Below are 22027 nucleotides of genomic sequence, written 5' to 3'. Positions count from 1 at the left end.
TTCTGGGAGTATTTTGGCAGAGATTTTAGGGTTTTCTAGATAAAAAATCATATTGTCAGCATACAGAAATAGTTTGACCTCTTCTTTCCTAATCTGGATGCCCTTTATTTCTTTCTATTGCCTGAATTCAGTGGCTAACACTTCCAGTAGTATGCTAAATAGAAGTGGTGACAGTGGACACCCCTGTCTCATTTCAGTTTTTAGGGAGAAAGTTTTCAACTTTTCCCTATTTCTTATAATTTTGACTGGGTTTTTCATATGTAGCTTTTATTATTTTGAGATATGTTCCTTCTATACCTAGTTTGTTGAAGGTTTTTATCATGAAGGGGTTTGGATTTTATTGCATGATTTTTCTGCAACTATTAAGATGATTATATGGTCTTTGCTTTTACTTCTACTTATATGCTAAGTCACATTTATTAGTTTGTGTATATTGAACCATTCTTGCACCCTTGGGATGAAACCCACTTTGTCATGGTGGATTATATTTTTCCAGGCATAGAGTTTTTTGTAGTTGTTAGAGATAATTTCTTAATCTCTGTGGTATCTTTTGTTATTTATCCTTTTTCATTTCTGATTGAGGTTATTAGACATCTTACTTTTCTGTTTCTAGTTACTCTGGTCAAAGGTTTATTGATTTTGTTTATCTTTTTGAAGAACCAACTTTTTGTTTCTTTAATTATTTAAAAGATGATTCTTTTGTTTTCAATTTCTTTTATTTCTGATTTAATTTTGGTTATGTTCTCTTTTCTTTTCTTCTTTGAATTGCTCTTCCTTTTTCATGTCCTTGAGATGATTCATTAGATTGTTGATGTGACCTCCTTCTGTTTTTCAGATGTAGCATCTAATGCAATAAATTTCCCTCTTAGGACTGCTTTTGCAGTATCCCACAGGTTTTGGTAGCTTGTGGCTTCATTATTATTGTTTGAGAATAATTTCCTCCTTATCTCCTCCGTGACCCAACTGTCACTCAGCATGTTGTTTAGTTTCCATGCTTTTGTGTGGGGAAGAAAATTTATGCTGGAGTTGAGTTCATGGTGGATTATCTTTTTGATGTGCTGTTTAATCTGACTTACTAGTATTTTGTTAGGGATTATTGCATCTATGATCATAAGGGATATTGGTCTGTAGTTTTCCTTTTTTGTTGCATCCTTTTCTGTTTTTACTAACAAGGTGATACTAGGTCGATAGAATGGGACAGGGGTTTCCCTCCTTCTCAATGTTAAGAGACAGTTCAGTAAAATGGGTGTCAATTCTTCTTTGTAGGTCTGGCTAAATATGGCTGTGAATCTATCTGGACCAGGGCCTTTTTTTTTCATTGCAGTTTTTTTTTTCTTTTTTGGTGGGGACCAGATTTTGAACCCGCCACCTCCGGCATATGGGGCTAGCACCCTACTCCTTGAGACACAGGCTCTGTCCAGGGCCTTTTTTTTTCTGGGAGATTTTTGATTTATGTTTCAATGTTGCTACTAGTTATTGATCTGTTCTGGATTTCTATTTCTTCCTGATGTAGGCTGGGGAAGTTGTATATTTCCAAGAATTTATTAATTTCCTCTAGATTTTCTAGTTTGTAGGAATAGAGGTTTTTACAATAGTCATGGATAACATTTTCTATTTCTGTGGTAGCAGTTGTAATGTCTCCTTTTCAATTTCTGATTGAACTTCTTTGAGTCCTTTCTCTACCTTTTCCCTTTGGTAAATCTAAAATCTGCTGATTTTGTTTATCTTTTCAAAGAATCAACTTTTTGCTTAGTTGAGACTTTTGGTTGCCATTTGTATAGAATATTTTTTACATCCCCTTACCTTGAATCTATGAGAATTTTTGTGAGTTAAATGGGTTTCTTAGAGATACTATGTGTGTATGTTTGTGTGTGTATACATACACATATCTACAGGGTGTCCATAAAGTACATAGATACCCTGTATATATTTTTAAATCCATTCAGCCAATCTACATCTTTTAAGGGAGGCATTAAGACCATTCACATTTAATGTTAGTATTGATATATGAAAATCTCTCCTGGCCATCATGTTGATTGTTACCCAATTGCTTTGTTTTTTTTTTTTTTGCCTTGTTTTAGCATTTTACAAGAGCTGTGACTTACAACTTTGGGGTATTTTTACACTGGTGGTTATCAACTATTATGGTCCACGTATAAAAACTTATAAGCATTTCTTATAGGGCAGGTCTAATGGTGGCAAATATCCTTTGTGTTTGCTTGTCTGGGAAAGACTTTATTTCTCCTTCCTTTATAAAACTTAGTTTTGCAGAATACAAAATTCTTGGTTGGCATTTATTCTGCTTAAGGAGAGTAAACATAGCATCACATTCCTTTCTAGCTTGTGGAGTTTCTGTTCAGAAGTTTGCTATTAGTCTGTTGGTTTTTCCTTTGTGAGTTATTTGATGGTTTTGCCTTATGGCTTCACACTGACTTTGGCCTTAACATTGACTTTGGCCAGTCTAATGGCCATCTCTGCCTTAGTGATGTCTTTTTTACAATGACTCTCCTAGGTATTCATTGAACTTCTTGTATCTAGATGTCTAAATCTCTAACAAGGTCAGGAAGTTTTCCTGAATTAGTCTCTCAAAAAAGTTTTCCTGAATTAGTCTCTTAGGTTTTCTTATACTTAATTTGTGCATTCCTCTTGATTATTGGTTCTTTATTATTGACTAACTGGGTAAATTTGAAAGAGTTGTTTGTCTTCAAGCTCTGAAATTCATTCCTCTGTTTGGGCTAGTTTATTCTTAAAACTTTTCCCTATGTGTTATATTTATCTAAATAATTTTTTTCCCTATAACTTCTATTTGGGCTTTTAATAAATGTATCTATCTTTTAAATAAAATTTTCACTCATATCTTGAATTATTTTTCTGATTTCTTTGAATTGGTTTCCCATTTTCTTAGATCTCACTGAGCTTCATTATAATCCATATTTGAAATTCCTTATCTGTTATTTTAGTATTTTTATTTTGGTTGAGATCCATGGCTAGAGAGTAGGGGTGCTCCTTTGGGAAGGCCTTTTCACTGTGATTTTTCATACTTCCAGAGTTCTTGCACTAGATTCCTTCTCATCTGGAACAACTGTCACTTCGTGTTTTTGGATTTTTTGTTTGTCTGTTTAGATAGGACTACCCCCCACCCCCACCCTTAAGGGTATGCCTGTAGCATGTGTTGCATCAGGACTTTTGGCTTTGCTTGTGGGTATTTGATGGGGGTTGAGGTTCTGGATGGGTACCTTGGTTATAGATATCCTTGGTGTGGTGGTTTTCTCTTTTTTAATTTTATTTTCAATTTCAGCTGGCTTGTTCATTCTTCTTCATTTGAAGTTTTTATTTTTTTCTGTTCTTCCTTTAGGTGATCCTTTTTCCCTTTACCTCCTGAGTAGCTGGGATTACAAATGCCTGCCACAACGCCCAGCGTTTTTTTTCGTTTTGTTGTTGTTGTTGTTGGTAGAGATAGGGTTTCACTCTGGCTCACTGGTCTCATACTGGTCTCGAACCTCCGAGCTCAGGCAATCCACCCACCTCGGCCTCCCACAGTGCTGGGACTACAGGCATGAGCCACCACACCCGGCCGGTTTTCTCAATTGTTAGTTATTTGTAGGCTATGCTATTGGTGAACTATGTGCCTGGGCAGATGGAGGTTTTTGAAATCCTTTCTCTTTCCCCAGCCCCAGTCTTCTTTACAGAGTGAATTATATTGGTGAATTATATTTGTGACAGGAGGTGGTGCTTATGGGTGAGAGTCATCACAACCTGTATTACTGAATTGGTAAATGCTATAAAGGGCAGTAAGAGTTGTCCTCCCAGCACTTGCTAGAAAGAGACAGCTGCAGTGTTGTTTTCTGGGACCTGTGATCATCTCTAGTCCCTCAGGAGAAGCATTGGAATGCCCTAGGTCAGCAGTTCTCAATTGTGGGTCACGACCCACAGGTACTGTATTAAAGGGTCACAGCATTAGGAAGGTTGAGAACTACTGCCCTAGGTACTGGACAGGACCCTAGCACTCTCCAGGGACTTCATATTCTCCCATCACAGCAGAGGTAGGCGGGAGAGTGAAGCTGGGGTGGAGCTGGGTCAAATGAGCCAGCTTTTAGGCTCCAGAAAGGAAGACAAAAGTGCTATTTTGACAGGGGTCAAAGGTCAGTTCCTAGGCCACTGGGGAAAGCCACCAGCAAGGGAATGAAGTGGTTCCACCAAGCCAAAATGTCTGCTTACAGGGGAGAACAGTCTCAAATTCACAGTCTGGGTGTTGGGAATGAATTTCATTCTTCCCTCTCTTCCCTTACTCCTTCCTTTGCCATCTGGCATCTGGTCACAAGCTGCAGCCCAAACTAAACGAGCTCACTAGCAATGCCACTGCTTCCACGGGAGCGTCTCTGCCTAGAATCCTGCTTGGATTGAAAAGGTGGCTTTCCTGTGCTCCATGGGCATGCTGCAGCTCAGACCCTTTCTAGACTCTTCTTCAGTTTTGCCCATGCAGGCTCCCTTGCCTCCTAAGATTAGTTCACGAATCTCCCATCCATGCTCCTAAGCAATAGGATCAATTCCTGGGGATATGGGATCTGGCCTGTGGACTTGTCCTCTAACCACCAAGTTCTATGGTGGTTAGAGGACAGGGTCTGGGAGAAGCATGCAGGCCCGAAGTTGTCCAAGGAGTGCTCAAGCAGGCTTAATGTCCCTTCACTTCATGGTATACCCTGCTCTGCTGAAACAGCCAGGCAGACAACACAGGGGAGGGCCTGCTGGCAGAGAGCTCACAGTTTGAGTACCCCTTAGTCTGCTGGAGGTCTTTAAGAGGAAAGGCATCAGTCCCACTCTCTGGGGAAGCCTAAGTGTTGTGGGCACACCAACAGAGGGGAATCAGCCACGCTTGAGAGCCACAGCTCAATCATACCTTGGGGCACTGGTGCCAATTCATGTGAAAATTGTCATGGCTGTGTCAGCAGCACTAGGTGGGGAGGGAAGAAGAATCTGAATAGAGGAGAGCTAGCACTCTGGTCCCCTTTGTCCCAAGGGTCCCCCTGGGTTGCTGCACTCTTCTCTGTTCTGAAGGCAGCCCACCCACAATGTGAGAGCTCTAGGATTACACAATTCCACTAGGACCCACCAACCCCCTGTGGCCACTGAAATTTGGGCAAGTATTGGGAAATGTTTGTGTAGAGATGAGTGACTAGAAAACCGAAGGGCTTAAGTTCCCAGGGGGCAGAAGAGGCAAGGGCACACAGTGGGGAGAGAAGAAGAATGGCACCCACTGCCAGGTCTGTGGTGAGAGGGAATGACCCTGGGGGGATCTGGCAGCTCGGTGTTCTGTTCTCAGGAAGTTCCCAGTTCAGTGGTAGCAGCAGCTTTGGGCTCATCAGGGTAGAGAAGTTCTCCAACAATTTGAGAGCCTGTAGTGTGCCAGAGATGTGAGAGGAAGAAAAACAAACAGTCCCACCTACCCTTGCATGGTCTTCCAAATTCTTTGGGGGGTTGATCTCTGCTAAACGTTTGCTCAGCTCTGCAACTTCTTCTGTGGAGTCTCCCCTCAGAATTATACTCGGGCTATGTTTTCTTTATCTAAACCAGTGGTTCTCAACCTACCTAATGCGGTGAACCTTTAATATAGTTGAAAGGGGTCGCGACCCACTGATCTAAACTTTTTCTTCTTCTGAGACAATTTGGTGACTGATGTCTCTAGTCAGCCATCTTGCCTCTCAGCTCCTGCATTTGTGTAATTTTATTGTCTCTTTGGTCATGGTAGTAATTTTCATCCTGAATTTTTAATAGTCATTTGCCTTGTGGCGCTGTGATTGATTGCCAGAAGAGACTGTGGTCCTCATTTCTCTGCAGTCTTTGGGAGACAGATATACAACTGTCTGACATGACCTGACCAGTCCTGCCTAGGAGTGTCTGGGCTGTAGGAGTTTGCAGAAGCAGTTCAAGATTCAACATTGTACAAGTCTCACTTGTCTGAACTGAAACCAACAAAGCACAGGACCAACAGGGCTCAGAAGGTGAAGAGAAGGAAGATCACACCATTTTTCTATCCTTATCCTTCCCTCAAAGGTCAACCCTGAGCATCTTTATCCCCAGAATTCTATTTTCTTCTTGACTCAAACTAGAGGAAAGGAAAGCTTTTCAAAAACTCTGAAAAGGAAAGCACTTCAAGTCTTGTAAGTACTAGTAATACTAATACTAATACTACTACTAATAATAATATCCCTAGTACTGGGACATGTCATAGCTCCCAGGATTTAGGCTGCTGTCTACATCAGGAAAACAAAGAATGCTGGGTCGGACATGAAGTTACACAAGGAGGCAGAATAGCACAGGAACCATAAACACAGACTTTGAGTCAGGTAGATATAGGTTCAAATTCGGCCTCTACCCTTTACTTCTTGTGTTATTGGTGAGGCAAGACATAGGCTCCTTATATTTCAGTGTCCTCTGACTGATAGAGCAGGGCTGGAGGAAGTAGCAAATGAGGTGGTTCATCTAAGGCACTCAGCCTAGTGCCTGGCTCTGCTAGTGTGGGTTGGTGGTATTATCAGTAGACAAACTGATAGTAGAAGCTACTTCTCACTCAAAAAGTGTAACATCCAGTCTCCTTGCTTTAGGATCATAGAAATGTATACCCAAGTAAGTATAATGGCTTGTTTAGAGGAAATGTCAAAATAAATGTGAGATACTAGTTTTATTAGAAAGATCAATTCAGATAGCCATGCCATGATCTCAAAAACTGGTAATTCTAGTTCCCCAAAACTTTCCTAGAAAAGAGAAAATCTTTATTCCAACCATTCATATGCATCTTAGGTAGATTTCTTTTTCTCATGCCCAATGTCCTGTTCAAAAGTTTGTGTCTCTGGAAAGGGACTGCTCAGCTTTGTTTGGACTAAATCTTTGCCTAGGCAGGCTGACTTTGTCTCTCACACACAGTGTGGTCTGCCCAGGGCACACTAAGGAACCACAGACAAATGAACAAATCAGTGATATTGTGTCCTGAGACACATTGGGTTAAATTAATGGTGGTTTCATATTCTTTGGTATTCTTCCCATCCCTTTGAGTCTGGGCTGGCCTTAGTGACTGCATGACAGTAGAAAGGACATCCTGGGTCCTCCCAGGCAAGGTCATATAAAGCTCTGTAGCTTCCACCTGAGCCTCCTAGAAGGTTTGCTATTGGAACCCTTAGCCACCATGTAACAAGTCCATCCATGTGGAAAAGTGCTGAGGAAACATGGAGAATCAGAGGGGCCAGCTGAGCCCAGCCTTGCAATATGCTGTCATAAGGGCCAGATGTGGGAATGAGGTCCTTTCAAACCTGCTAGGCTACCCATTCACCAACTGAATGCCACCAAATGGCCTCTAATGATGCCATGTGGAACAGAAGACTCAACCAGGTGATCCCTGCCCAAATTCCTGATCCACATAATTTTAAGCAATAAAAATAATATGCTGTTTTTAAGCCAGTAAGTTTTAGGGTACTTTATACACATCAATACGTAACCAAGACACAAACACTGCTAGAACCTGTAACTCAGGCTCAGGGGCTGAACCAACCACCCATGAAGGCTTTGAGCAAGGGCTCAATCACTGGAGTTTGGAAGACAAAGACACGTGAGTGGCAAAGATGAGATAAAGGGAAATGTGTTTCCATTGGCCATCTGTCTTGGACGATGTTTTCAAATAAATCTGAATACTCTTGGTGAAGAATGACCTTGCACGCCAGGGGTGCCAATGCACTCCTCAGCCAGGTGAACACCAGTAACAGCCATGAACTGTCTGTTAGTGTGACGGGGGAGCTAGGGCAGTGTTCATGCTGTCAATTTGGTGATGGAACCTGTATGCTCCACATTGTTAAAAGGTGGCAGTTTGGCACAAGGCTGTGTGAATTCAATTGATTAGATGTAAATGAAAAGAGAAATAACTATCTCTGAGAGCTGTGGGTTAATTTTTTGGGCTGTTCTTGGAATGGAAAATGATTGTGAATTTTGGGGGAAAAATACCAAAGCAATCTGTTTTCTTGGCTGCGTGCTATGGAGCAATTTTAAAGCATTGAAGTGCTTTTCATATTTTCTAATCACTCAAGACCAGAGCTGATTATGGCTCTCAGCCTCTCTCAGATTCACACCACTGGAGCTCTCCACGTCTTTCAGGGAGAGGTTTCACCTTGAAAGCAGGTGTCCAGATTCAGAAGGCACATTTTGCTACAGCAGGAACAAACAGTTTAATTGTAGCACAGCTCCACAAGGGCCAGGTGTTTTGGAAAATCACTGATGGCCCAACTCCGAGGCAACCCAGATTCACTTTCTCTTATCTCATAAACAAAACATAACCTCCCCTCCAAACGGAAAAAACAAAACAAGCCCTACCAGAAACTGAATTCCTACAAACAAAAAGAAGAGAAATTTAGATTGTTGAGACCTGTGGGCAAGGACATAACACGTGCACACATATGCACACACACATCCTCACAGAGTTGAATATTATAATATATAACATAGACTATTATATGTTATATAATATATAACATACCCTAAGAAATTGGTAACGTGTGGTTTTCTCTGTGAATAATTGGGAAATTGGAGAAAATTCGGAGGGGGGGGTGGATGTGCAGGAAGAATTTTTTTACCCTAACTTTTTGAATATTTTGAATTTTTAAGAATTGTGTTGTATTTTTCATAATGATGAAACAGAATAATCCCAAACCTGCAAATGGTACTTATGATGTACTAGTGTTGTGTTAAATGCTTTATGTATATTCACTTTTTTAATCTTTGAAACAACCCTCTGATGCAGACATCATTATATATCATTCTGATTTTACAGATGAGGAAACCGAAGTACAGAGAGGTTAAGTAACCTGTCCAAAGTCATATAGCTAGTAAAAGCAGAACCCAGATCTGGACCTAGAATCTGGTTTGGGAGTCTGTCCTCTTAATTACTACATAATACAGCCTTGCCAAAAATAAAAATACTCAGTCACTTGTTCACAACTGAGTTGGAACAGATAAAATCATTTCTTTCTTCTCTCAGATGGTTCCCCAAGGAAATGGGGTGGAGAGGAAGGTAGCTGAAAATAGCCAAGATACAATTCACCTACTATCTTAAACCTGTACCATTTTAGAGGGCATTAGAATTATGTAATTATCAGGTCAATATCATGACTTTGGCCAAGACTGTTAATCTTTCTGAGCCTTAGCAACTGCTACATGCCAGGTGCTCTGCTAGGCTTTGAGGACAACCGGTGAATAAAACAGAGTCCCTGCTCTCGTGAAATTTCCTGTATCCTGGCAGAGACAGGCAATAAACAAATAACCATACAAATGGTAATGTATGCCGTTTATAATAAATAAAGAAAAAATTACAGGGTGCATTGACAGATGAGTACTGGAGACCTTGACTTATGCTGGATGGTCAGGGAGTGTAATTCAGACGGGGTGCTGATGAAAGTAAGCAGGAAAAATGGAAGGGCATGGCAGAAGGAAAAGTGTTCTAGGGCAGGAACAGCCATGCAAAGACACTGAGGCATGGAAGAGGTATCTGAGGACAGAAATTCCTATGGCTAAAACAAAATTGAGTTTGGAGCAAGAGGCAAATCATGTAGACATGGTAATGATTTCACAATTTTCTTAAGAGCCCTGGGAAGCTGCTGAAGGTTATAAGTAGGAATGACATAACCTGATGTCTTTTTAAAGAAGATTATTTGGGTTGCTGTGTTGATAATATTTACAGGTGGAGGCAATAGATGATGGAGACGACCAGCTAGGAAGCTACTGCAGGATCTAGGCAAGTGATGAAGATGGCTTAAAGCAATTTTCTGGCAGAGGGAGCTCAGTCATAAATTTGAGGTCTGTTTTGTTATTATGCTATTTCATGAAAGTAGAACAATAACATTAGCTATAAAGTGTTATTGTGAAGCATAAGTTTATTAAAAGGCACCAAACAAAAGTAAGTATTACTGTAGATGAAGAAACCAGGTACTAGAGAGACCCGAACTTGCCCAGAGTCACACAATTGCTTAGGGGCAGGGAAAAGGGAGTTAGGGCAGGTGGCCTGTAAACCTTTCACTCCCTTTTCTGGATGTGTAACCTGGGAGAAAGAAAAGAAGACTGGTGACTGGTGATCTTTTTGTCAAATGGACGTATGCCAAGTAATGATGTTTAGGACATCCCTGGCTACTAATCTCAAGATCTATGGAGCAGGGCTCTCTGGAGCCCTCTGCAATCCTCATCTATAATTCAGGGTGAGACATATGTGTCCAATGGGAAAAGATAGGACTTGGGGAGCCTCTCTTGGGGTCCCAGATATTTTTTACATCATATAAATTGCCTGAACCCCTGAAATTATTCAGCAAGTCTCAATATTGGATAAGATATCTAATTTATGTGACATGTTCTGACAATCAGAGTCCCTGGATTTGTTCAGTGGCACATAACTGTTCCCCAGATTGTACTCTGTCCATGATCCTTATTAGCTTCTGTGTGACATCAGCCCTTATAAGGTCCAGGCATGAAGGAAGAATGGACTTGTTTTACTTGAGCCCCTCACTAGTGGCAAAACTTATGTATTTGACACATCAGATATCTATTTAATTGAAAATTAATTTTTTTAGGATACTTAAAAATTGAACAAACGTGGTAAATTTGGCTTCATTATGACTAGAACTGGACTGGGAGTACATGATACTTGACTCTCTATGATGGTTCATATGATTACCATCGGAGGTGATTACCAGGACTTTGGGTCTCCAGTGACTGATCTAGGCAGTTATTGAGCTCTTCAGTTGGGTAGACACTCATCTCCCAGCCTACAACTGCCAAAGAATCAGTACAGTGTCAATGTTCTGCTGTGAACATCACATCACTTCCCAAACTACTCATGACCCTTCCTAAATCATGGAGTTCTTTTTCCCTCTCTCTTATTTCAGGTGCATAGTTTATCTTACACGCAACTTTGTTTTGAAATAGAAATTATTGTAAAAGAGAACTGTGTCTCTGGCTTATAACAAACATTCATATTTATGGCAGAAGCACTAAGAGACAGGATCCATATACAAACCTCATATCCTACTTCTGGTACAAAAACCATCAATCATGAACTGAGCGGTTTGCAGGTACAGCCTGTCAAAGGGCCAGGGCTACTTCTGGCAGATGGTAAACAAGAGGATGTTGGCAGGTGGGCGTAACCGTCACATAAATGTCTTTGATGCGGAGAAGCCTTTTGACACTCTCTCTTTTTTCCTGAAACAAGCTCCCCAAGCAAAGTCTGATGCTTACCTTCAGCCAGCGGGTCAAGGGTGTATATCATGAGCTGGAAGATGCTGTTCCTCATGAGGCTGTTGTGCAGGGAAGCGGAACTTCCACCCCGCTGAAGACGTGGCTTAGCCTGAGCAGAGAGACCGAAGAGACATGGTTAGTCTTTGAAAGGCAAGGCAAGCGTGTTACAGATGAGATCCTCACCTGGTCTGGTGGACATTCATTTCTGCCACACGATCACACACCATTAAAACCAAACATTTCCAAAGCACATTTCAACCCCTCGGAGGGAATGGCTTTCTCACATCCTTTCCTACTAAATGAATGAATTGCTTCCATTTCTTTTTTTCTTTCTTTCTTTATTTTTAGAGCTTAGTAAATGCCAAACAATCTGTTATATGCTTCATATTCCTTCATTTATCTCATCCTCACAATTAACCCTATGAAGTAGATATTATCAATATTCCCTTGAGATAGATGAGGAAGCTTCATCTCAGAGAAGTGACATGAGGTGTCCAAGGCAGAAAGACAAAACGTGGAGGCTGAAGGAATGGATCTCAGTTCTGCTTTTCTCAAACACTACCTAAACTAGTGAGTGGTCTCTTACAGTTTTGGATCGTGCATCTTATCAGCAAAATGTTGACGTTATATATGTGTATCTGTATCCACATCAATTTAGGCACACATATAATTGTAAAATAACAGTATAATAAAACTATTTCCAAAAATAGAAATAGAGATGCTAGATATTAGCATCTCTATCTAAAAGAAAGCTCTAAAACCATAGAAATATAGTTAACTTGATTAGCTTGGGCAGTGTTTTCAAACTACTGCCCAGAGACCCCTTATTTTGTAAAATACTGGCTAACAATCTTGGTCTACATATTTGAAGCTAGACATGAAACCTGCATTGAGGTTGAAGTATGAGATACATAGAGAAATCTGACTTTCTTAGTGTGATTATGTTATGACTGATATTATATTGCAAATCATATTTTCAGTTCAACAGAGTGGAAGAAGAATCAGAAGAGATTACTGATGTTTCAATGGTAAACTAGAATATGGCTGCTTAATGGAAAAGATTGGGTCTGTGCCCCTAGCCTGCTACCGAACCAGGCATATCTTATGGGCTCTCAAGGAATGTTAGAAGTCTCAGAGCATTACAGGAGGAAGGATGGGGTCATATGCATCTCCATTGCTAGTCCTTTTAGGCTGTAACATTTTTTAATGCATTGTGTTATTTAGTTATAGAATATTCAGGGGAGTAAGATTCAAAATATTTCAGGAGCAAGGTTAAAAGACCCGAATAGAGTCAAAATGTAATCACTGATGGCTGAACACAAAAATAGTGAAGCTCATTTCCTTTGCATGCTGCACAGTACAAAATGTGATGTGTTAATTGAATAGGAACTAGAAAATGTGTTTATTGATAATAATTTGTCATAACACTGTTACCAGGGTCCTTATTCTGGGAAAACTGGAGGAACTCGACTGTAGAGATCTTTACTAGAATAGGATTTTACCTACAGAAGAACTTAATGCATTCTTTCAGGCGTTATATACATATACAGAGTGTCACCCTAGATGCCCTGTATATTGTCTATATAGGTCTCATGCAGCATTTCTTTTGAGGGGACCAAAAGAAATTTCTAATCAAAAAGTATGTGCATGCAAATCCACAAAGAAAACAGACATCAAACATTAGATCCCACAGTAGCCCCAAATATCAGCTCAACATCCCTTGGAATGCAATTTGGAAATATCTTACTTTTTCAACTCCTAGAAAAGTTCATGTCAAATGGAAGAGAAAATTTAAACTTTTGAAACATAGTCTTAGAAAAATTTTCCAGTGAATGTTAGAATTCAGTCACTGCAATTATAGGACAGAGTATACCTACATGCTGGAGGGTTAGACCATCTAAGAATTCCAAGGGAGAGATGATGCGTGGAACCCACAAGCCCCTCACTTCCCACCCCAGTCCTGTCCCACACTCCACAGGCACCAAGCAGGTACAAACAGGGCCACTGCTTCCTACCGGGAGAGCTGGTTCATCCTTGTCTCTGGCTGCAGATGACTGCATAAGAGGAAAAGGCAAAAACAAAAGACAGAGTAATAAATAAACAAGGAATCACATAGAAATTTTGCATTTAATAACATCAGCATAGAGAAAAATTTGGTTCATTCTGCCTCTGGGATAACTTGAGCCAAAAATAGTAGGCCCAGCGTGTACATTTCTACCCAATGGTTTATTTAGGTACATGATTCACCCTCCTAAAAGGTTGAATGGCCAGCCCAAATGCCCAGCAATACAGAGCAATTAAATCCACTGTGGCCCAGCGGTGCTGTGGAATACCATGTGACCATGAAAACAAATGAGGTTAAGTTCACAGGTGCTGATACAGAAAACATCTAAGATATATTGTTATGCTAAAAAGTTTTAAAACATTATTATTGTCTTGCTGCATAAAAGAAAATAACAATACTTTGGTGCACTAAATAAAAAAATTCTGCCAGAATTATACTAAACTGTTATTGGTCATTGTTGAGGGATGGTATTGCAAGGAAATACTGGTTTCTATCTGTTTTGGAGGGTTCTGCATTCATAGTCCCATGTGTGGTGAATAAAATAAAGCCATGGAACTGGAGACTAGGACATGGAATTCAGGTAATACACCTTTTTCCTGTTCCTACTACTTCACGTTTTCTATTCTAAAAATGAAAATTCTTGTCAAGTTGGGAAATGTTGATTAGAAGACAGGGGCACGTGGGGGCTTGGTTATCTGCTGGGAGAGAATACAGTGCAGATGGGGGGACAGTGGAATTGTATCTGTGTGACCCAAGTGCATGGTTTTGCTTCTTCAACTCAGTAAGAGCTCTCCTTCCTCGACAGAATCAGGGCACCATCCTGTCATCTTCTCAACGATGTACAGGTGGAATTTCCTCACACTTATACACTGCTGTAGGTGGCTTCCTCTCACCTACAGGTGCAGATGGCAAACTGGAGCCCTTTCCCTGTCTGGCCTGCAGTCCTCCCATTAGGGCCTGAGCAGATGTTTGTCTTCAGGAACGATCACATGCTTGGAGAAGAGCTGTTTTAAAACCTCACGTGCTCTAGGCTTTCTTTTATAGATCCTGCCACACATGTCATATAAAGACGTTAAGATGCCCCCACATCCCACATAAAATATATATTTTCGTGTTAAAAAAAATGGAAAGGGTTCTTACAATTTTGAATTTCAAATTATTGGCTATGTGCAATTCATTTAATTTATGCTCGGCATGCTCAAAATCTTGGAAAGTGAAAAAACAGAATTCATAATTTGTTTTCACATGGGATGCTTAATGAGGTCAATATTAAATCTTTTGTAGACACTGAATCAAACATATAATAACCTTATTTTTTGTAGATACCTTTTTGGATTTTGGAGTCAAAAGCAATGTTTCTCTTTTTTTTCCCCTTCTTGTTCCAAGCATTTTTATAGGCAACGCCTGTGGCCATCACTAAATTTGCCATAACCCTCTGATTTGGGGCTCTCCCTCCATGACTTCTCTAAAAACACTTAACAGGAAAATATCCCTGATGCCCTAGTTCCCAAGAACATGCTTGTGGAACTGGTGTGGGCCGGAAATTGTCCTTTGATTTCCCTCTTTGCTGTGCAAGGCACTGTGTGATCTCGCTTCCCTCCAGTGGGTCCTTTCATTTTGTCTCCTTCCACATCAGACAGCTCAACAAATGGCCTCACATTCGACAGAGCAATCCCCCAGGGAAATTTCCCAGTGCAGCAAGCTCAGCCTTTGGACATACATCGAGATTAACTGTCAGAGCACGCCTTTTCAGTTAGCAAATTTACACCTTGTGGCTAAATGGGAGACAAATAATTATGAGCCAGGATTGGTACCACGGTGATACCACTGCACACCAAGGGGAGGGATAAAACAGACAGAGAAAAGGGTCGGCTTCATAAGAGTAAAGATATCACCAGCTGAGAGTCTGAATTTTGAAAATATATTTAAGGAAGGAAAAAAAAATATCTGAACCTGTCTTTTGGTCTGAAAGGAAGAAAAAAATAGCTACTCTATTGACTTCCTTTTTTTCCTCTCACAGGCAAGGAGGATCATAAGACACAAAGAGTGGAGGCAAAGTGCCTTGTACACAGATTCTACAAAGAAAAACGAAGTGCAGGGAAAGGGCTGAAATCCTTGATACAATTTCTCACTGTTTAAATTCTGCAGAGTTGACATCATTAGTTTTCTTTCAAGTGTGATTTGCAGACATGAATATACATGAAGTTATAACATGTAAATTTGGGTATACACTCAAAAGGCAGCCAAGGCCATTAAAACACCTCTCTGCTTTCCTTTCTTGTAGCCCTCATGCAAAAGACATGGGAGGTGTGACATGTGGTGGAAACTGGCCATTTTCAGGGGCTCACCCACACCTACGGATAATTACCGGAGCTCACCTTACTTGGCCTCACTCTAATTTTGCATCCTGAAGCAGCGTCTCAGTCCTGGCAAGGTGCGGCTGATCACAATATAAATTTTAGTTTAAAGGGGTTTTAATTGCACCGGAAGTAACTAGTGATGGTGACGAAGAAGTAATCCTAATGTGTATAGCCAGTGAATTTGGGGTTGGCCTCAGGGTTGAGTTTATTTTCAGGGCCATCGAACATCTGGCAAGTTTATTCTCACCTATGGGATGTTACAGAAGACCACTACTTCAAAAGAAGACTAACATGACTTTAAGGATTAATCTTGGTATTCTTATTATGCATTTTGCCTTTTAATTTCTTTAATTTTAAACACTCCCAAGTACCACTCATTTGGGCTGTACTAATATGAAAGTTCAATTCCTGGTGGTCAGTTCAAAGGCTGTGCCAGCTACAGGAAAGACTTGTTAAGCCAATCCATGTTCTACATGGCAATTCTTTCTTTTTTTTCTTTTTTCTTTTTTTTTGGTTTTAAGAAAGCTTTTATTAATAAAAGTGGTAGGAATGCCAATTTTATAGAATACTTCTTGAAACAGAGTTAAAAATGCTCATTTATATTATAATGGAAAATTCATTTTCATAATATTCATTAGACTAATATCCAATGAATGGAAACTGTTTTAGGAGTTTTAAATACTGCTACACGGCAATTCTTGAGGATTACTTGAGAGAATTCATAATGTGCATCTGCGAAGGTCTCAGGTTAGGGCCTCACACCAATTCCAGCCCACACCAGTTCATTCCCTCCTCCATCTCTGAAAGTAGGACTTCTGCCAGGCTAGCACGTATGTCATACATCTTTTTACTTATCAGAAAGTATTTTGCAATCCAAATCTTTATTCAACCTACACTGGCTCCCCCCTTAATTACACCAAGTTAGTCATATGGTGTTTGCACTGAAATTGAGCACTAGTGTGACATATGATATAGCCTTCCTGGTGGAAATCCCAATTCTTCGCTACTTATTTAATATGTGTTTTGAAAGAGCCCGTTTTCCCCCAGATAATAAAATACATAGCCGATTTACAAATCGTTCTCAAGTCCTTAGATCATCTTTCTTCCTTTGACCCTTGAAAGCCACTGCTTGAGAAGTATAGTTTTGGTGTAACTTTTTATGGAGCCTTTTACCACATACAGGCCCCCATCCTCCACACCCCACATATACAAAAACAATTAGGTAAATACTGCAGCATAGCTGCCTTGGGGCCTTTCAGTTAAGAGGATACTAGCGTGTCCATGGTTAACTTTGGTAATTTTCCACCTGAAAACCACATAATCAAATGGTCACCATGAAGACTTCATATACCAAAAGACAAGAATGTACAATAAGGGATAGTTTTTCTGACCAGTGACTTGGCATGAGATATAGATGAATGATAAGCAATTTGTCACAAAACCTAAGGAACAATTATAACCTTCCACCACCATAGCCTTCCACCAAGTCCTTGCAAAATGTGCCTGAATTCATTATGCCGAGGGCTCAGAGGTACTATAAAGTCTAAAAAACCCCAAATTTAAACGTAAATTAATTTTGTCATAAATGTGATCCAAAACAAATATACCTGTGATTAGAAATATTAATCCAATACTTAATTGACATGAATTTTCATGTCTTAGAATTTAGAAAGGTTGGGTGAGAAATGATTTGAATGACTTATTTTCATTTAAAAATTAACATGAGAGTATAAATGTTTTCTTTTTTATTGCAATACATTTACCTGTAATAAACAAAACCATTTAAAATGTTCTGGTTAAAGATGAATAAACCTCAACGTCTATTGGGAAGACTTAGATTACAAAGCACAAAGACCTCAAAACTGAAATCTAATAGGAAAGAAACCCACCAACTCATCTTCCTTTCCTTCCTTTTACTGGGTCTTAACATCCTCACTAAAACATCAAAGGAGGAGAGATTAAGTTAACTCCTAAAGAAAGAAATAATAAGAGATTTAAATTCAAATGACTATGCCACTAGTTTCTGGGAAATATCCGCATATCACAGTCTTTCAGTAAAGTAAGGGTCTCAGAGGTGCACAGGGTGGCATCCCAGAATGCAGGAATATTCACATCACATTTCTGGTTTAATGCAATACAGGGAGGTGGAGAGAAAGGGTAGAAATTGTCTAAGTAAGGAGTATGGTAATGGAAGCTCCCATTTTGGAAGCAAGGCCTTTTGATCATTTATTTGAATAATCCTCATAACCATGGAATATTCAGGATTGCAGGAAGAAATTTGAGAGGAGTAGATGTCCCTCAAAATGGAAGGAGCAGAAGAGAAATTACTTAGAGACAGTTAAAGAACATTTTGCCTTTTAAGTAGTTGTACAAAAGAACAAAAAATGTAGGATGAAAGATGGTTATTAAGAAGACAGAATTCAGGGCCTGACTGCTGAGGTTCATTTTCCTATTTTTGTCATTTCTTAGATGTGTGACCTTGGGCAAGATACTTAATCTCTCTATGCTTTAGTCTCATATGTAAAATGGGGGTAATAATAGTACCTTCCTCAGAGAGTTGTGGTCAGGGTTAAATGCATTAATTTGTGAAAGTCACTTAGATCAATGTTTGCTACAGAGTAAGCACTATGGATTAGCTATTATCATCATTATTAATATTAGAAGCCACAAGGGGGAATAATAACAAATTTTGTAATAAAAGTAGGTTCAGAGTCATGAACTGGATTCAAGAACAGGGTAGCTTCTCCAGAAAGTAAGAAAACCTCATGGATGAGGACAGTGAGAGGTGATCTGAATAGCACACTAGAGGGTGGTTAATTGGGCCTGCCCTATGCTGGTGGCTATGGAAGATGACACGACAGATACTTCCTTGACCGGCTTCTATAAAACAACGCTGTGTAGAGCAGACAGGGCTGGCAAGGGGAGGTTAGCATTTCCTACCTCGTGTGCCTTCATGGGCCTGGTTCTGATCAGGGGGCTCTCTGGAGTCTGGAGTATGTGGAGAAGGCAGAATCCAGGCCTGAACCCTGACTCTGAAATTTCAAGGGTTTTCTGGTCAACACTTCCAAGTGGTAGCATTTTGTTTATGAATATAAAAAGGGAATAAATGGGTCAGAAAGGTCACAAGTCTGGTCACGAGTTCAATTTCTGCTGGAGCTTTGTTCTTCTGGGTAGTGTTCTGGACGCGAGGTTCCCTGCCTCCTGGAAGGGGGCTGTGCAAGGATGATTTGTGAACATGTCATGTGTAAGCACCTGGCAGCACAGGTGTGTTCAGTCAAAGGCATTGGATAAAGAGTGAAATAAGCTTCCTTCACAACTTGGAGAAAAGTTTACCCCATGATAGGACAGATGGACCTAATGGTGAGATGAGGCACCTGTTTGATCCATTATCAGGTTGTTAGAAAACACAATCTGGGAGCACTGGGCAAGGCAGGGGCAGGGAGACTTCAGGATGCAGACCTGGATGATGACTGACCAGTTAAATTTACACAAGTCTATTTAATCAGTCTTGCAAACTTTATGGATCACATCCCATTATCACAAACATTCTGAACAAGTCTCATGACATGAACTTGTACCTAACTAAAGATCTGTATCTATGTACCACTGTCAACCATTATGTAAAAATGGATTTATTTCCCCTTTCCTTTTTTAAAGGTAAAAATAAATAGAAGTTTCTTTCTTACACCCCCAAAAATTGTCTTATGCCCCTCACTGGAACATGAGCACAAATTTTAAAAAGTTCTTCAAATGCCTTTCATGAAATCGGTAAGCTGTATGAGGTGTGTTCTGTGCCCAACTTCTGTAGCTACTCTCCCAGATACTGGAGGCCTTGAGGACAGATTCACCTCCCTGCCTTCCATGGCTGTCAATGGTGTCTACTTAAAATGTAACCAAGTGGCACAGGTGAGTGGGAGCACTCAGGAGCTGTGTGCTCTTGTGTCAGTAACCAAAGCTCCCCAACTGCTTGCTTTGCTATCTAAATTAATGGCAATAGTCATTATATAAATCCACCTCTTAAAGGACTACTTAATCTTTCTTATTAAGTAGGTACATCGAAGACAGTAATTCTCATCTTATAAATGGAGAGAAGGAGGCAGGAAGGGCCTCAGGCTGTTTCTGTAACTTAGGGTACTAAGTACCAGCGTTAATTCACTTAATTTAGAAATTAACAACCAAGCTACCACAGCCTCCCTTGCCTTCCCCTAAAAAATCCAGATGTTGCTAAAATACTTTATTGTATTGATTGAGCAGTTCTCACAATTGAGAATGAACAATTTTGATATGTCAATCAAACACAATCTGTTAGTGGTGTTTTGGCATTAGTCACACAAATTTCCTTTTACTAGTAAAGAACCCCAAATGTGTTTATCAATTAAGTCTCAAATGCCTTGTTTGTTTTAAGAAAAGTGTTCAAGAGGTGTGATTTTTAAAGAAGTCCAACAAATGCTGTTGTTAGACAAACAATGGAATAACATGCAGCAAATCGGGAAGACTCTAGTAATAACAGATAATATTTACAGAAATCTCAATACACGCCAAATGTTTTATACGTAGCATCTCATCAGATCTTCACACTGATAGGTGTTAAGAGCACATCTTCCCTCTTGAATACATGAGGGCTCCGAGGCTGATGGAGATTGGACAATTTGTCCAAGGCCACATAGCCAGTTAAGTGGCAGAGCTGGGGTATGAACTCAGTCTCAACAGCTGATCTCCAGAGCCTCCCTGAGTGTAGGACGGACAAGATAATGGGATTTTCTTTGCAGTGACTTGTGGGGAGAAGATGGCAGGCAAGACAACTCCAAATATAGTAAAAATAGTTTATGTATGTTAAGAACACATAATGTATGAGCTCTGACAGCCAGTGGAGGCCAGAAAATAGATGTCAAGTGATTGTCATGAATTTAGAATGATAGCTTTTATTTGTCTTCATTTGGTACAAAAAGCTAGTATCTGGGAGTAGAGAAAGTACAGAGGTTATTTTCTTGTCTTCTGTTTCTTCCAGCATTGGTATGCAGACTCACCTACAGGTGCTATGATTTTTTATTATTATTTCTGTTTCTTGAAGGTCATAGAGGCACCATTTATGACCTTCACCTATGGCAGGCATCCTCAGACTTTTTAAACAGGGCACCAATTTACTGTCCCTCTGACTGCTGGAGGGCCAGACTATAGTTTAAAAAAAAAAACTATGAACAAATTCCTATGCACACTGCACATATCTTATTTTGAAGTAAAAAAACAAAACAGGAACAAATACAATTACACCGCCTCATGTGGCCCGTGGGCCGCAGTTTGAGGACCCCTGACCTATGGCATAGGTTCAAGTAACACTGCAAATTAGTTTCTCCATAAATCAAGTTGACCTCTATTAAGGAGTTGATAGCTCAGCAGTAGGTGGGGAAAGAGGGGCTCTCCAGCGGTCCCAGTTAGCACTGATGTCATGAGGTACTTTTAGATTATTTGGAAGCACAGGTGTGTCCAGTCTTCCATGTATTTATGAAGCTTGAAAGACTAGTTTTATTTCTTTGCTTCGAGGGAAAAAAAAATTCAAAGAAAGAAATAATCACTCAGTGTTTGAACCATGAACAGAAGAGTCTGAATAGCAAGTTTTGAATAAAGAAAAACTGTTCATTATTTTAACAATATGTATTGATAATATTTATTGTACACTTATTATATGCCAGGCATTCCTGTAGGTTCTAGTTGTGATCAAGCTGGCAAGAATCTCTGTCCTTATGGAACTTAATTTTGGAAGATGTTATTGTCATAAAATTAACTAGACAAAAAGGGTAGGTAGTACAGACATAACTTAAATTGAGGTGTTCCCCATTTTGGGGGCAAGACATGATTGCAAGAGGGACTTTACCTAACAAATGCAATCAGTGTAACCTGGCTTATTGTACCCTCAACGAATCCCCAACAATTAAAAAAAAAATGAAGAGAGGCGGAGCAAGATGGCAGCCAAGTAACAGCTTCCTTGCATCTGGGCACCGTGAGTCTGGGGATATAGGACTCCAGGCATCTCTGGCTGGTGGTATCTGCCTATCATCACCCCTGAGAGAATACAGGGAGTCAGCAAGAGACTTCTGGACCCCAAGAGGAGGACTAAAACAGTGGAAAACCGGCAAGTGGTCGCATGTGTTCAATCCGTCTAAACCCGCCTGCAACTTCCACAGGCACAAGAACTTAAAGAGCAAGAGGAAGTGAAAGGAAAATTAGGGCAAGGAGACAGATAAAAGAAATCACCCATGAGGAAGAACCAGCAGAAAACTCCAGGCAACATGAAGAACCAGTCCAGAACAACCCCGCCAAGGGACCATGAGGTAGCTACTGC

General features: G+C 40.2%; 1 protein-coding gene across 4 annotated transcripts in view; it reads right to left on the bottom strand.

Moving 5' to 3' along the window:
- Positions 1-22027, bottom strand: part of SLC24A2 (solute carrier family 24 member 2) — a 282668-nt gene that overhangs the window by 107481 nt on the left and 153160 nt on the right. For all 4 annotated transcript variants that reach the window (XR_008376001.1, XM_053571778.1, XM_053571801.1 and 1 more), the window contains exons 3-4: positions 13278-13316; positions 11263-11371 (exon numbers count right to left, since the gene is read on the bottom strand). Coding sequence is in view for 3 of the 4 variants with exons in the window: in XM_053571778.1 (XP_053427753.1) it covers positions 11263-11371; positions 13278-13316 (148 nt within the window). In the remaining variant the exon portion in view is untranslated. The remainder of the gene's footprint in view (positions 1-11262; positions 11372-13277; positions 13317-22027) is intronic.

The sequence above is a fragment of the Nycticebus coucang genome, chromosome 2 (assembly GCF_027406575.1).
Source record: "Nycticebus coucang isolate mNycCou1 chromosome 2, mNycCou1.pri, whole genome shotgun sequence".
Taxonomy (NCBI): domain Eukaryota; kingdom Metazoa; phylum Chordata; class Mammalia; order Primates; family Lorisidae; genus Nycticebus; species Nycticebus coucang.
This window is presented reverse-complemented; position numbering and strand designations above follow the sequence as displayed.